The 17,500-nt window shown below is 37.1% G+C and overlaps 2 protein-coding genes across 2 annotated transcripts in view; both read right to left on the reverse strand.

Annotated features, from left to right (window-relative positions):
* LOC149130724 (uncharacterized) overlaps positions 1-17,500 on the reverse strand; it is a 193,150-nt gene that overhangs the window by 26,629 nt on the left and 149,021 nt on the right. The gene's annotated exons all lie outside the window — the stretch shown is intronic.
* The window catches only part of LOC106872267 (metalloprotease TIKI1), a 70,529-nt gene continuing 63,312 nt past the window's right edge, over positions 10,284-17,500 (reverse strand). The window contains exons 6-7 of the mRNA XM_089344739.1: positions 15,956-16,072; positions 10,284-11,979 (exon numbers count right to left, since the gene is read on the reverse strand). Coding sequence (XP_089200865.1) covers positions 11,715-11,979; positions 15,956-16,072 — 382 coding nt within the window. The 3' untranslated portion in view covers positions 10,284-11,714. The remainder of the gene's footprint in view (positions 11,980-15,955; positions 16,073-17,500) is intronic.

The raw sequence follows: 17,500 nt of genomic DNA on the forward strand, positions 1-17,500 counted from the left end.
TAAATATAAGGAAGAAGCAGGAATCTGTAATAAAAGACTGGAGAGAAGGATCGCAGAAGAGATGTCGCGGCATCAGATTCTGGCCAACGGAGAAAATATACGTTCTGAGTTCAAATTCCGCTGAGGTCGACTTTGCTTTTCATCCTTTCGGGGTCAATAAATTGAGTACCAGTTACACACTGGGGTCGATGTAATCGACTTAACCCCTTTGTCTGCCCTTGTTTGTCCCTTCTATGTTTAGCCCCTTGTGGGCAATAAAGAAATAAGAAACGTTAGCATGCCAGGTGAAATGCTTAGCGGTATTTCATCTGTCTTTACGTTCTGAGTTCAAATTCCGCCGAGGTCGACTTTGCCTTTCATCCTTTCGGGGTCGATAAATTAAGTACCATTTGCTTACTGGAAGTCGATGCAATCGACTGGCCCCTTCCCCAGAAATTTCGGGCCTTGTGCCTAGAATAGAAAAGGTATATCGTTGATGCATAACACTAGAACATACCATTGGAATATACCATTTCTACAGACCATATCAGTACATACCATACTGGTACACGCCGTTCGTATCTTGCTTTGGTACATACCATTGGTACATATCACTTTTGCATACATTTCGTATGTACTACAGGTGTGTATCACCTGTACAGAGAGACGACCTCATTTTCCGGTTGGCTGAGCAGCTAATGCGAGCATGAAATATTGAGGAAGCAACCTTGTTCGCCACCCTCCATCTCTCCACTTCCTATGTCGATAAATCTTTTACCATCAGCCGTTTTCCGTTGTACCTGAAATTCGATATCGTAATTTTGATTGTGTCATCTTCTTTTGGTGTTGCTCGGATATCGTAACCAGACAATGACTTTTGATACATGCCACACGTGATAGGCTTGGTGTTCATGTTGTTGTTGTTGTTGTAATTGTTAGGAAATAATCGTGTGCTTGTACATACGTACATACATACATACATACATACATACGTACGTATGTGTGTGTGTATATATATATATATATATATATATATATATATATGCACACACACATATTTATGTATGTATGTATGTATGTATGTATCTATCTATCTTCGAAACGTCTAGTTAGAATAGAGGCAGCTGACGAAGGATTAATTCCAAGTGGCTATCTGTTTTCCTATGTGTTCGTTCCGTGGTCTGTAGTTCATTGTTCTAACGTCCTGTACCCTGATATGCATCTCTATACACATGTAGATGTATGTACATATATGTGTGTATACATGCATATATATTCTTTGTAATATATATATATATATATATATATATATATATATATATATTTATATATTTATATATATACATATATATATATACACACTGACACATACATACACACACTACATATGTGTGTGTCTCTTTCTTTCTTTCTCTCTCTATACATTCATGCATACATATATATATATATATATATATATATATATATATATATATATATATATATATATATATATATATATGTCTGGATATACAAAAACGCACACATGCATATATATACATATATATATATATATATATATATATATATATATATATATATATATATATGTCTGGATATACAAAAACGCACACATGCATATATATACATATATATATATATATATATATATATATATATATATATATATATATATATATATATATATATTACACACACACACCAACATTCGTACGTCTATTATTCAGCCTAGCAATTTCTTTTGATATCCGCAGCCACCCGATATACCCCAGTCAACAACCATTAACTGTTTATTTACATTCAAATACCTTCGTCGCCGCACATTCTCCTATCGGGTTGCTGAACGCAAAATTCTCATTGAACAACCATCTTTTATCTGAGAACCACTTTGATGCCGGGGACACACGGAGCACACCCAGAAATCAAGAACTTGGAACTTAAATCTCTCAACCACTTGATGCTTTACAAGTCTCTGTTGAGAAATGGTAGCTATTTCGCCCTCATTTACTGCACCATCCTCTTCAATAGCCCCAAGGACTTGTTGGTTGGTGTATGTATATGTGCGTGTATATAATCCAATGTATATATATATACACACACACACGCACATAAATGTATGTATTTGTGTGTATGTATGCAAATGTGTCTGTATATATATATATATATATATATATATATATATATATATATATATATATATATACGTACATACATACATATATATATTTAATTATATGTATTTCTTCTATCTTAATGAATAAAAATTCTTCGGATAGAATGAATGGGTTAATAGAAACCAATGTAGCAAAGAACACAAAATAACTGTGGTGTAGTTCCTGTTTTAAGGCAGGAACTCCTTGAAATTTTGGGTATTTGAGTATATTTAAAAATTTAAGGATTGGAGAAAACGCATGTTATAATTGCATACTTTATTCCTACATATGTTTCAAAGGATTACAACCTATGTGATCCATAGGGATCTTTGATATTAAAATTGTAACCTTCTCATCAGGGAATGCATGGGAGTCATCTTAAACGTAAGACATTATGAAAACAATACACGTCATAACCTTATCCATCTATTGTTTTCATACTCGGTCATAATGTCTTACGTTTAAGATGATTCCCATGCTTTCCCTGATGAGAAGGTTACAATTTTAATATCAAAGATCCCTATGGATCACACAGGTTGCAATCCTTTGAAACATATGTAGGAATAAAGTATGCAATTATAACATGCGTTTTCTCCATTCCTTAAATTTTTAAATACATACATATATATATATATATATATATATATATATATATATATATATATATATATATATATATGTGTGTGTGTGTATATATATATATATATACGTACATACATACATACATATATATATATATATACATATATGTATATATATATATATATATATATATATATATATATATATATATGCGCAGGCGTGGCTGTGGTAAAATGCTTGCTTACCAACCACATGGTTCCAGGTTCAGTCCCACTGCGTGGCAGCTTGGTGAGTGTCTTCTACTATAGCATCGGGCCGACCAAAGCCTTGTGAGTGGATTTGGTAGACGGAGACTGAAAGAAGCCCGTCGTATATATTAATATATATGTTTTTCCCCACCACATCGCTTGGCAACCGATGTTGGTGCGTTTACGTCCCCGGAACTTAGCGGTTCCGCAAAAGAGAGCGATACAATAAGTACTAGACTTACATAGAATAAGTCATGAGTAAATTGACTTTCAACTACTAAAACGATTGGTGTGAATTGACTGAAAAATAAACTCCTACAAGTATGAATACGAAAAACTTCGCGTCAGCTGTTTACCAAAGTTCATAGTAGTTTCGATATGTCGATGGGACCACTCCATCTTTCAGCGTCTCGGAAATAAAACTCTGAAAGCAAAAGAGACAGAATAAAGCAGTAATAAAAAGAAAAAAATTACAGGACACCGGTTCAGATATTTCTTGAATATATTTGAACTCAGTTTTGCGATCTATTCATGCAAATCATAAGTTTTATGACTTGGACATATCATAGATTGCTTGGTGGTTGGTCTGAGAAGCATTTATTGTTGGGTAAAGCTCCTCGTGAACTATGGCTGCTGCTACTGCTGCTGTTGCTTCTGGTGGTGATGGTTTAAATGGTAACATAGTTGTTGTTGCTGATGAAGATGATGATGATGATGACGATGATGATGATGAGAACGATGTTGATGATAATAACAACAACGACGATGATGATGATGATGTAGTGGCGGTGGCGATGACGACGGCGATGATGATGATGATGAGGATGACGACGACGACGACGACGACGACGATGATGATGATGATGATGATGATGGTGATGATGACGATGATGGTGATGATGGTGATGATGAAGAGAACTTTGCCAGTCTTAGGTTCCAGCCGTGTTGTGGGAATTGGTAAGTTCTTGTTTTTCAGTTGTATTGGGGGGGTTGGGGGGTGGGGGTGGGGTGGAGGGGGGGATGATGGGGGGTGGTGGAGGAGCGGCGTTGACTAAATTCCTTTGATTTCGTTGCCAAACGAGAGCGGAGCGACCCTTGGGGAGTTTTCACGGAACCCGGGCTACATAACATCGTCTATTTTTGATATTATCTGGGTGTAATGCGGGTGGGAGCGGTGGAGGGGAGGGTACGGGTACGTACGAGTGGGGATGGTGAGTGTGTGTGTGGGAGGGGAGGGGAAGAGACGGAGCGGTGGCAGCTTAAAATGTTTCCAGGGCAGACATCAATGAGAAAGAGGTGTGTGTGTGTGTATATGCATTTACATGAATGTATACATTTGTGTCTTGTACATAATGATTATATATATATATATATATATATATATACACACACATATATATATGTGTATGTGTATATCTATATGCATGTATATAATACATATATACATGTATATATATATATATATATATCATATATGTAAGTAGATATATACATACACAAAGAAATATATATACGTATACACACACATACACATATTCTGTTATTTGTTTCAGTCTTTTGACTGCAGCCATGCTGGAGCAGCGCTTATATATATATATATATATATATATATATATATATATATATATATATATACATACATATATATTTATACATATATACTCGCATAAGAGTACACACAACAACATACACACACAAATATGAATATATGCTGTATACACCAACACATGTAGAAGCGTGTATATACTGTTTATGTATGGGTAAGTACCGCCACGAATTCCGTTTCATATTTCACAATAAACACAAGAATTTTAAAAACCTGACACACAGATATATAAACACACACACACATACACACACATACACACGCATACACACACAAACACGCACACATACACAAGGTCCCACTCGCACGTACGAACATACACAAATACACACAGACACTCCTACACATACATCACACGTGCGCGCACATGCACGCATCCACACAGACGTGCGCGAGCACGCACGCACACACACATACACACATATAGATACATAAAAATGCAGACATGCATGAATTCACACAGACCTACATTCCCCCCCCCACACACAATTACACACATTCACAAACAGATACATACGTACACGTATACACATTAGCATACACATACGTAAGCATTCGTACACATGCACACGCATACACATACAGATACGCACGTTATCACACATACATACACCTACATACGCACATACGCACAACCACACACGTACACACAGATACACTCAAACACGCGCACACACAAGCGACAAGTAACTTTCAATCAATCACCGCCATCGATCTTCTATATGCTGTTCAATTACCTTTGTTCCTCTGTCTTCTCTCGAATCCCCGCCACCGTTGTCGTCTTCGCCCAGTTTCGCCTTTTATGCAGTCAGATCCCGGTGCATGACCTGGTAATTCGCATCGGTGATTAGACACCATTCCGTGTACACATTACTCAGAGAGCAATAATGGGGGAATCGACTGGCTGACTGGGAGCGGAGATTATTCAAACCAAGAAATGTAGATACTTCTTGCTGCTGTGGAGAACATTTGTCCTCATTCACCTGGATAACTGCTTCCAATACCGTGCTTGTATTTGTAGCTGCAGCGGCATTTACCCGGGGTGGCGGGGTAGAGCCGGTTTCGACCAATGAGTTCACCTCATCCGATGGTCAGTTCTAACATTCCAGCAGGCAAAGTCACGCTTCTGCCTGTAACTCCGGACACCCGGCTTGCAAATTTGACAAATCGCCGACTGGGAGATGAAGCGCGTTGGATAGCGCTGATGCCGTAAGCGTAGCCATCATTCGTTGACGAGACGAGGAGTTCATGTTCGGTGTTTTAGCGGGAATACAAGTTTACATGAAGCTGCTGGTTATCGGCGACGGGATGGTTGGATCCAGAGATCATTCAGGAGGGAGAGAGAGAGAGAGAGTTCCGCCGAGGTCGCATCCTTTCGGGGTCAATAAATCCCCCCCAAATTTGCAACCATTATTATTAATCGACAAAAGAGTCGAAACATGAAGCTCTCGGCCCTCGCTAAGTTCTGTCGATTGATAATATTAATAATAACCCTTCCTACTGCACGTACGGGGATTAATCAATTGCATCGACCCAGTATATAACTGGTATGTATTTCACTCACACCGAAAGGACGAAAAGCAAAGTTAACTTCGACGGAATTTGAACGGAAGAAACACCATTGAGCATTTTGTCCGGTATATGGGTACAGGACGTCAAGTACCCATATATATATACATATATATGTATATATGCATATATATATATATATTATTGATATATATATATATATATATATATATATATATATATATATATATATATATACATACATATATATATATATATATATATATATATATATATATATATATATATATATATATATATACATATATATAAAGTGCATATGTTATTTTCTGTGTATATGCGTGTGCGTGTATGTGTGTGTGTGTACACAGAGAAATGTACCGATACCAACTCAGTTATCATAATCTTATCTACCCAGCACTCGTAACTCTCTCCCCACCACACACAATTAAAGATATTTCTCTCTGTTTTTTTGTTCCTCTAACCCACCAAACCACCACACTTCAGGGTCTCGGGGTGGCTGCCTGTCTGTCTGTCTGTCTGTTCGTCTAATCATTTCTCGGATGGCTCGTCTGCTATTTCGTTTCTTCATTCTACACCCAAGTGGATGCTAAATAATAATAATCTTACGTCATCTACCCGTTTTCCACCCCCCGCCACCCGGCTCTCCTCCTCGTACCTCAACCGACCCACCCACCACTCTCCCATCTCCAACCCGGCTTCATGCTTATCAACAGACAGGTATTTACGAGTGCACCCACGTTTCTACCACCCCGATACACCTCGATATATACCTCCCCGCTTCTTTCCCTTTTCTCTCTTTTTCCCTCCCCCTCATTGCCCCCCCCTCTCTCTCTCTCCCTTTGTTACTCTTTCTATCTCTCTTTCTCTCACTCTTCCTCGCCACCCAATTCTACAAATAACTGGCACAAATTCTTTGGACGTACACAGTTAACAGGATGAAAGAGAGACTATCTATCTATCTATCTATCTATCTATCTACCTACATGTTTTATATATATATATATATATGTATATATATACATACGTATATATATATAGGTAGATAGATACATGCATCCATCAATTCATATATACACTTGCATGTAATAATATGGAAACTATGTTTGTGTGTGTGTGTGTGTGTGTGTGCAATGAGCTGGCGAGTATATATATAGTCGTGCTGGCATACAATTATGTATTTATGTATGCATGCGTGTATGTGTGTATGTATGCACATTAGTGAATGTATCTCCTAATGGGGTATTTTTTTTTTAAATTGAAAGCTGGATTTTGGGGCCGCAAGAAGAAGCACTAGCTTGCCTGTTGCAATGTTAGAGCTGACCGTCAGATGTTGTCAGCATTTGTGAGGGACGTGGTGAACCCGCAGATCGCAGCCGGCTCAGCCCACCCCGGGTGAATACTGTAGGTAAGCACCAAAACCACGGCCGTCATGAACACAGAATGACTGGACGCTTGAAGAGGAGAAGTAGCGAAATATCTTCCTGTAATACAACGCAGACATTTAAATTGATAGAGTTTTTCTAAGGATATGGGCAGTACTTGTCAGCACAATCTTTTGGATTTCTCTGAGATATGGTTCTCCTGGGATGTTATCTAGATATTTCTGACATCCCTTTTTTATCATTCCTAGGGCACCTCACACCGGGCGAAATGCTTAACAGTATTTCATCCGTCCTTACATTATGAGTTCAAATTCCACCGAAGTCGACTTTGCCTTTCATCCTTTTGGGGTTGATAAATTAAGTACCAGTTGAGTACAGGGGTCGATGTAATCGACTACCCCACTCCCCAAATTTGAGGCCTCATGCCTATAGTAGAAAGAATTATTATCATTATTATTATTATTGAATTCCGCTGAAGTCGATTTTGTCATTCATCCTTTCAGGGGTTGATAAATTAAGTACCAGTTGAGTACTGGGGTCGATGTAATCGACTAGTCCCTTCCCCACAGATGACAACATGTCTCAAGAACTGCTAGATGGATTCGGATGAAACTTTCAGGGATGTTTGGTATGAACTGATTGGATTTGGGGATCGATCCGGTACCGGACAAGGATTCTGGAATATTTGTTATATTTACTTTACATGATTACGATCTTACGTTGACTTTCAAGTCTTTCTCAATTATCTCCTTTTAGGCTGTTTCCAAGGTTTTATTTTCCTTTCTCTATTGTCAATTTTACTTTCGTCTCTATCTTAATAGAAACTGATGGATAAAGAAATCAAGCAACATAGACAAACGGCAACAAAACCGTTCAGAAATTAAATAACACGAACATATTTCTATAATATATATATATATATATTATATATTATACATATATTTTAACACTTTACAGTATAGTTACATATATACATACATCTATAAATCGATCTAAAACAATAGGAATTCTAAAGGAAGGTTGGAATTTAAGAGAAGAGAAAAACCAAAAGGTCTCATGTTATTCATTATAAAATTCCTGAGAAGAAGTTATTACTATTACCACCGCCTTTGAAACTATTTTGAATGGTGAATTTGATAACTTTGGCTTGAATCAGACAAGGATAAACTATTTATTACTGTTACTAAATTTTCTGCAGCCACCTTCACATTTCATGACTACCATCGGGATCGATCCCGTTCCGGACAAGGATTCTGGATTGTTTTTCCGGTTTTTTTTTTACTGAATTTTTGAGAGCGGTCGGGTTCATTTTAGTATTCTCGTTTTTTGAGAGCAGTCGAGTTTATTTCAGATATTCTCATTAAAAAAATCGTCTCCGGCTAATCGTTGAGAGGGCGTTGGTGTTGCCTTGGCGGAGGTTTGCGCTCTCTGGGCGCTCTTCTTCTTCTTCTTCTTCTTATTACCTCTACCTTCGCTAAGGCAGAGGTATTGTTTTCAGTCGTATTTGTTTGTTTGTCCGTGGACAAGATATCTCAAGAACCGCTGGGTGGATTCAGATGAAACTTTCAGAGATGTTTGGCCTCATGACTGGCACGAACTGATTAGATTTTGGGATCGATCTGGTACCGGACAAGGATTCTGGATTATTTTCCTGTTTTTTTTAACTGAATTTTTAAGAGCGGTCGGTTAATTTTTAATATTCTCATTTGCGAGAGCAGTTGAGTTTATTTCAGACATTCTCATTTTAAAAACCCATTCCTGGTTAATCGTTGAGAGGGCGTTGGTGTTGTCTTGGCGGAGGTGTGCGCATTCTAAGTGCTCTTGTTATAATTTTTTTTTCTCAAGGAAGGCTAACACCAGCTGACTGAAAAATAAAGTGGGGTGGTCATGGCAGGAAAAAATAACAAAACAAGAGAGAGAGAGATAAGACAGACTTTAACTTGTTATCTTTATGTACAAATATTCTGTAGTCAATCAATAAGTGTGTTGGAAAAGCTTCAGGTTTGTCCCTCACCCAATGTTCTTTGATTCATAGCAAGAAGTTGCTTCAGAAGTCTTTCATTTTGTGTGTGTGTGTGTGTGTGTGTGTGTGTGTGTGTGTAAATTGTGTATGTCTGTGTATATGTGTAGTGTGTATTTGTATGCATATATATATATATATATGCAGTCCATGTCTCTGGGACCCAAATTAGATTATTCTTTACTGATTCTGTTAATCAATTTGACTAAAGATTAAAGGTTAAAGATTTGGATGACTGAAAAAGTAAGAGATGGATACAGGGAGGTAAGGATCTTATCAAAGACACACAGACGGACAGACAGAAAGAGAGAAAGAAAGGAAGGAAAGAAGAGAAAAGAGAAAAGAAAGAGAGAAAAAGGAACAAAGAAAGGAAAAAAAAGAAGAAATGAAAGAAAGAAAGAAAGGAAAAGGAAGAAAGAAAGAGGAGAATGGAGAAAGAAAGAGTAAAAAGAAAAAGAAACAAAGAAAAATGGCTTAAACAAAAGAAAAAGAAAGAAAGAAGAAAAATGAAAGAAGAAAAAAAGGAAGGAAGAAAGAAAGAAAGAAGGAAGGCAGAAAGGAAGGAACGAAGAAGAGAAACAAAAAAGGAAGGAAGAAAGAAAGAAAGAAGGAAGGAAGAAAGAAAGAAAGAGCGAGTTTCCATGCTGCAAAACTGTTTCCCAACCAGGTTTCTTTTGAATGTTCTGCAAAAATAAGGATTAATTATCAATTATGCTAATTATATGCAATTATGCTAATTATATGCAAATTTTGTGTAAATTTTTTTGTTTTTTTTATGAGTTGATATTTATAATTTGAATTAACATCCATGAAATATTCACAGAGGTAGAGAAACCCCAGCATCTGCAGATAATAAAAAGGGGATACTGACAGGTAAAAAATGACCCCTTAATAAGGAGTTGAAGGGGAGATTTTGGTCAGGGATTATGTTTTTGATTTAAGGTGAAATTACTGGAAACCTCTGCTTGTCGTGTCCAATGGATTTAATGCTGGTTTCAAATTCTAGCGCAAGGCCGGCAATTTTGGGAGCAGGGGTACGTTGATTATATTGACCCATGACCCCAGTGCCCAGCTGGGATGAGAGGTGAAGTCCTCAGAAAGCGATGAGAGGCAAAGAGAAAATATATTTAAGTTAAATACATTTGTTAATAGGTGCAGGGGTGGCTTCTATGGTAAGAAGCTTGCTTCCCAACCATATGGTTCTGGGTTCAGTCCCTTGCGTGGCACCTTGGGCAAGTGTCTTCTATGATAGCCTCAGGGCTGACCAAAGCCTTGCGAGTGGATTTGGTAGACGGAAACTGAAAGAAGGCCATCATTATATACATACATATATATATACATACATATATATATATATATATATATATATATATATATATATATATATATATATATATATATATATATATATATATATATGTATATATATGTATATATGTATATTTATGTATATGTATATATATGTATATATGTATGTATATATATATATGTATACATACATATATATATATATATATATATATATATATATATATATATATATATATATATATATATATATATATATATATGTATATATATGTATATATATCTATGTATATAAAAAAGAAATGGCTGGATAACATCCGTAGTCTCAGTTGGTTGTGTTTGGGAATCTAGCTGGGAAATATAAGGATGACTGCTTTTGATGGGACCCTATTGAGGAGGAGCCTGAGGACTCTACCCCTGTGAACATCCCAGAAATAGTGGGATTGAGAAAATGGATGAATAGATTTAAATCCTTTCAAAGACAGTTTAAGGGTTTGTTGAATCCCTTGTGAAAAGCAGACAAAAGGATCCCTAAAAGTGTAGAATAGTTGTTGTGTAGGGGTTTCCTGAGACATGTCATGTATTTTAAGGGTTCCCTAAAGGTTTAAAGGATTGAGAGATGTTGTTTTAGAATATAATAAAGGAGAAGTTTAATGTTTAGGGGTTTATGTTATACAGTGAGGTTGGGAGATGCTGTTTTAGAATATAATAAATTTGTAGGGTTTAAGATATAAGGGGTTTTTGTTATACAGTGATAATAAACCATAACAGTTTGTGGTAAAAGGGACAGTAAATATTAGGGGAAAGAAAAATGAACAATATTGTTCTAAAGGGTTTTAAAATGGTCCTTTTTGTTTAAGGGTCGTATTTTCCTATGACCCTTCAAGCCAGTAACTGGCAGACCCCAACTGATATAGAGCTGATTAGGACAAAGAATAATCGCCATGACAACAACATGGCGGTGACACCAGTAACAGTGCTGCCATCTGCCGAGTTGTAAGCTAACTTCTGTTGCTGATATTGCTTATAGTTGTTGTTGTTGTGGTTGTTGTTGCTGTGGTGTTGGTGCCGTGTGTTCCGGCTGGATTCGGTGGTCGTCCATATTGCATCGAGGTTGGCAATGTGGGGCAGCAACATACCGTTGGGGCTGAAAGGATACAAAGAGAAAGAAAGAGACAGAGTGAGTGAGAAGGAGTGAGAAGGAGTGAGGGTCCAGGGGTGTACTCACCCTGAAACAATAGCAGTCAAGTTTACAGCAATCATGCTAATTACAATGTTAATTAGATATTAAGATTGTCTTTCCAAACTGTATAAAATATGACATTAATAAATTTACATATAATATATTAGTAATGTGATAAAGAAAACACACACACATACATATGTGTGTGTGTGTATATATATATATATATATATATAAAAGTTTTTAGGAGGTTAACTTTGAAAGTTGCATTCCTTTGCGATCGGTAAAAATGTGCTTATTTTGGTAGTTTTGACTTATGGAGTCCCTCTAAGCATGAGGCTTTATTGTATTGTAATGCCCTTATATAAATTAAATTATATATATATATAAATATATATATGTGTGTATATATATATATATATGTATATATATAGACGTAGGAGTGGCTGTGTGGTAAGTAGCTTGCCTACCAACCACATGGTTCCGGGTTCAGTCCCACTGCGTGGCACCTTGGGCAAGTGTCTTCTACTACAGCCTCGGGCCGACCAAAGCCTTGTGAGTGGATTTGGTAGACGGAAACTGAAAGAAGCCCGTCGTATATATGTATATATATATGTGTATGTGTGTATATGTTGTGTATCTGTGTTTGTCCCCCCAACATCGCTTGACAACCGATGCTGGTGTGCTTAGGTCTCCGTAACTTAGCGGTTCGGCAAAAAGAGACCGATAGAATAAGTACTAGGCTTACAAAGAATAAGTCCTGGGGTCGATTTGATTCGACTAAAGGCGGTGCTCCAGCATGGCCGCAGTCAAATGACTGAAACAAGTAAAAGAATAAAAGAATATATATAGCACTCACAAACTAGAAAAACACTTCTTCCCCCAAAAGATTAAGTAACATCCTCATAACACATTTCATACTATTTTTTTTTAAATAAATTTTCTTAAAAACCACCTTCGCTCTTCAAAAACTGTATTATATATATATATATATATATATATATATATATATATATATATATATACACACACATATATATATATATATATATATATATATATATATATATATATATATATATATATATATATATTTATTTATTGCTAGATAGATATGTCCATATCTACATACAATGTATCTCTCTTTATATCTATCTACACACACATGATGCATACACACCCATACCCACACACATGTATACAGATATATATATATATACGTTGTGTGTGCATTGTGTGTATATATATATATATATATATATTGTGTGTGTGTGTATATATATATATGCTTGAGTGTAGTTTTTGTTGCTCCGCCCTCTTTTCTTCTTCTTCCAATGAATAAAAAATAATTATAGGTTTGAATAGGGCTCTTGGCAGGGTAAGGGAGGAGGGGAGTCGAAAGGGGGATTACGGGGGGAGCTGGAGTGAGGACAGACAGACAGACAGACGAATCAGGGGGGTGTGTTTACTGAGGGTTTTGACACTAGTGACACCAATTGACTGAAAGGTCAAGCCACAGTCAACTTGCTATGGGTAATAAGTGGTTGGTGGTGATTGTGTGTGCGTGCGTGTCTGTTGAAGAGTGTGTGTGTATGTGAGTATGTGTGTGTGTGTGTATGTGCGTGTGCGTGTGTGTGTGTGTGCATGCAAGTTTGTGGGGAGGGGCAATGAGGAAAGGTGGTGTGTGGGTTGCCTAATTCTTTTGACCTTTTCAGGTGCTGTAAACATCCTGTTGTGGACAACGGTGGGGGGTGGGGGTGTAGGAGGTTGTTGTAGGGTGGGTGGAGTGAGATGGGAACGAGGGTGGAGGGGTTAGGGTGAGGAGGTAGGAACAAAGGGGGGAGGGAGAGGCAAGGGTGTTACCAGACAAACAGACACATTACGCTGCCAAAGAGGAGGTGCCAACTTAGGTGGAGTGGGGGTGTGGGTGGTGTCTGTGGTGGTGGTCATGGTGAGGCAAGGGTTAATCTTGTTGTTTAGCCCTGGGGCAGTCTTCATCCAACAGACCTGTCCTCGAAGATGTTCCAGGTTATAATTTTCAATAACTTTTCCATTAATTTTTCATTTTATACAACAGGAATGTCTGATATTGGAAACTCAGGAATCCATTGAAATTTTAGAAATAAAAAGGAAAATTAAAGAACAAATAAAAGCAGATATTTCCGTTCATCATTTCTTCCAAAACTCTAAGGTGATGAGTTAGCAGAATCATTAGCATGCCAGGCGAAACGCTTCGTGGTATTTCGTCTGTCTTTACATTCTGAGTTCAAATTCCACCGAGGTCGACTTCGTCTTAAGTACTTTCGGGGTCGATAAATTAAGTACCAGTTATGTACTGGGGTCGATCTAAGAACTCACTTTTTCTTACTTTACTACGTATATATATAAACACATATGTATGTATGTGTGTATGCTTGTATATATATGTATGTATATACATACATACACATATATATATATATATATATATATATATATATATGTCCTTATTTAAGGTTTAAAATATGGTAAAATTAAACGAAAATAAAAATATATTCTGTTTTGTGTGTATGTATATGTGTGTGTGCATATCTATTCACATATATATATATATATATATATATATATATATATATATATATATATATATATATAATGGGATTTCTTTCATTTTCCATCGACAAAATCTACTCACAAGGCTTTGGTGGGCTGAGGCTGTTGTAGAAGACACTTGCCCAAGGTGTCATGCAGTGGGACTGAACCCGGAACCATGTGGTTGAGAAGCCAGCTTCTTACCACACAGCATGTATAAAATGATTCACAAGCTGTAACTGGTCATGACAATATCAAAAGATATTCTTGAACAACAGGAATTGCTTGTACATATATTTATTTATGGTCCAGTGGAGATTATTAAACAACTCAATGAATAAACATTTGAAGCAGTCTTGACAAAGCCTTATTTCTTTTGAAAAGAACAGGAAATCTACAGAACGAAAGCAATTGCGCATTCATGGAAAAAATATAAGCATTGAATTTAATTAGGAATTGAATAAAATAGAATGCCTATTTACAAGGAAATAAGTACAACGAGTCGAGGAGCAGGATAAAAGCCATTTTAGAAATCAAATGTTTAAGAAAACTGTTTAGCGAAAGATAAGAATAGAAATTAAAATTGATGAGGAGGGTGAATAAGTAATTAGTAAAAGACATAAATAATAATATTGATAATAATAATAATAATAATAATAATAGTAATGATGAAAGTTATTTTTCACTCTTTTCTTTTGCATCCGTGTGGTGGTGTGCGTACATATTGTATATTTACATACATGTTTATCTCTCTCTCTCTCTTCTGTGTGTATGTGTATATCTATCTATCTATCTATCTATCTATCTATCTATCTATCTATCTATCTATCTATCTATATATATATATATATATGTATAATCTACATCATCATCAACCTCTCCAATACTTTTTACGGAAAAGTGTGTATATATATATACACACACACACACATATATATGAAATATATGCTTTGTTAAGAAAAATCATGAACTTGTAATGGTGTGTATTGGTCAGTCAAGCAAGGAGACACACCACACAGAGAAAGGCGGAGGGAGAGAGAGGGAGGGACAAAAGGAGAGAGAGAGGGGGACGCAAGGAGGAGGAAATTTGTTGTATATATTTTATACACCCAGTTGTATAGAGATTTTATAAATGCACTTGCTGCATACAGTGATATATATATCATCATCATCGTTTAACATCCGCTTTCCATGCTAGCATGGATTGGACGATTTGACTGAGGACTGGTGTATATATATATATATATATATATATATATATATCGTAGTGATGTAATGAAAACGGGCTAAAAAAGGAAAGAAAAGGAAAACAATGAAGAAATGAAAGCAAAAAAAGAAAGAAAGAAAGCAAGAGATGAAGGAGACTTACTTCTGGGTATTAATCCTGATCCAAAGGTCATTAAATCTAATTTTCTCTTGTCTGCTCAGGTTTTTCCTCTTTTCTTCATGTTGGTGTTGTTGGTGGCGGTTTTTGTTGTTTCGTTGTCTGTTAGGAAGTCAAAGAAAGATATATGTCATCATCATCATCATCATCATCATCATCATCGTCATTATTTAACATCTGTTTTCCATGCTGGCATGGGTTGGACGGTTTGACAGGAGCTGGCCAGCTGAAGGGCTGTCCAGGCTCCATGTCTCTCGTGGCATGGTTTCTACAACCGGACACCCTTCCTAACACCAACCGCTTTACAAAGTGTACTGGCTGCTTTTACGCAGCACCAGCCTGGGTGCATGAATGCGACCCTGACAGGGGCACATTTTACATGGCACCAGCACCCACGAGTCTGCAAGATTAGGAATGCTCAGCTGTAGAGAGATGCCAACAACAGCCTGTATACAAGGGCAGCCATGTTTTTACTTAACTAGACATGTCTTTTCAAGCACAGCAAACTGCCAGGAGTCTTGGTTCCTTGTCATCCCCTCTATGAGTCCCAATGTCTGTAGATCCTTTCTCACCACTTTATCCCATGTCTTCCTGGGTCTACCCCTTCCATATGTTCCCTCTACAATTAGAGATTGGCACCTCTTGATGCAACTGTCTTCATTCATATGCATTACATGGCCAGACCAGTTCAGTCTTCTCTCCAGCTGGTATGGCCACACACACACACACACACACACACCCATTACACTCTTGGAGTGGTTGGCCATGTTAAGAAGGGCATCCAGTCATAGAAAACCATGCCTAATCAGACTGGAGTCTGGTGCAGCCTTCCAGCATAACAATCCAGCCCAACTGTCCAACCCATGCCAGCATGGACAACGGATGTTAAATGATGATGATGATGATGCCTGTATATATATCAACAAGCAATTTAGCTAATTAGAAAATCTCTATACGAGATGAAAGTAGCAACTATTACTGAAGTATGATGTTTATTGCCATTTCAACATGGCTGCTCTGTAGGAACTGACATTATTACCCTTTTAAGCCCAGAAGGACACCTCCTCCAGCTGGAATATATATCGGGTGCACCTTGCATCGATAACCAGCTGGAGGTGTCCTCTTGGGGGTTAAAAAAGGCAGTTATGTCAGTTCCTACTGAACAGCCATGTTGAAATAGCAATAAACATTACTTACACACACACACACACACACACACACACACACACACACACACTCAATGGTAACAAGAAGAAGAAGAAGAAGAAGAAGAAGAAGAAGAAGAAGAAGAAGAAGAAGGAGAAGGAGATTGAGACACTCCCTAACACCAATACTCCCCACCTCCGTCTACGGAATACCAATTCCACTGCTTTTAATAAGTCTTTCGTCAAAGCTATAAAACAGATCAGATTCTGGGTGCAACTGGAGTCGGCGGTTGATGCACACACATTCCTCCCTCCCATGTATGTATATATATGTGTGTACATATGGGTGTGTGTGTGTAGTGATTGCAGTTTTTGACAATTCATC

The sequence above is a fragment of the Octopus bimaculoides genome, chromosome 28 (assembly GCF_046866305.1).
Source record: "Octopus bimaculoides isolate indiv1 chromosome 28, ASM4686630v1, whole genome shotgun sequence".
NCBI lineage: Eukaryota > Metazoa > Mollusca > Cephalopoda > Octopoda > Octopodidae > Octopus > Octopus bimaculoides.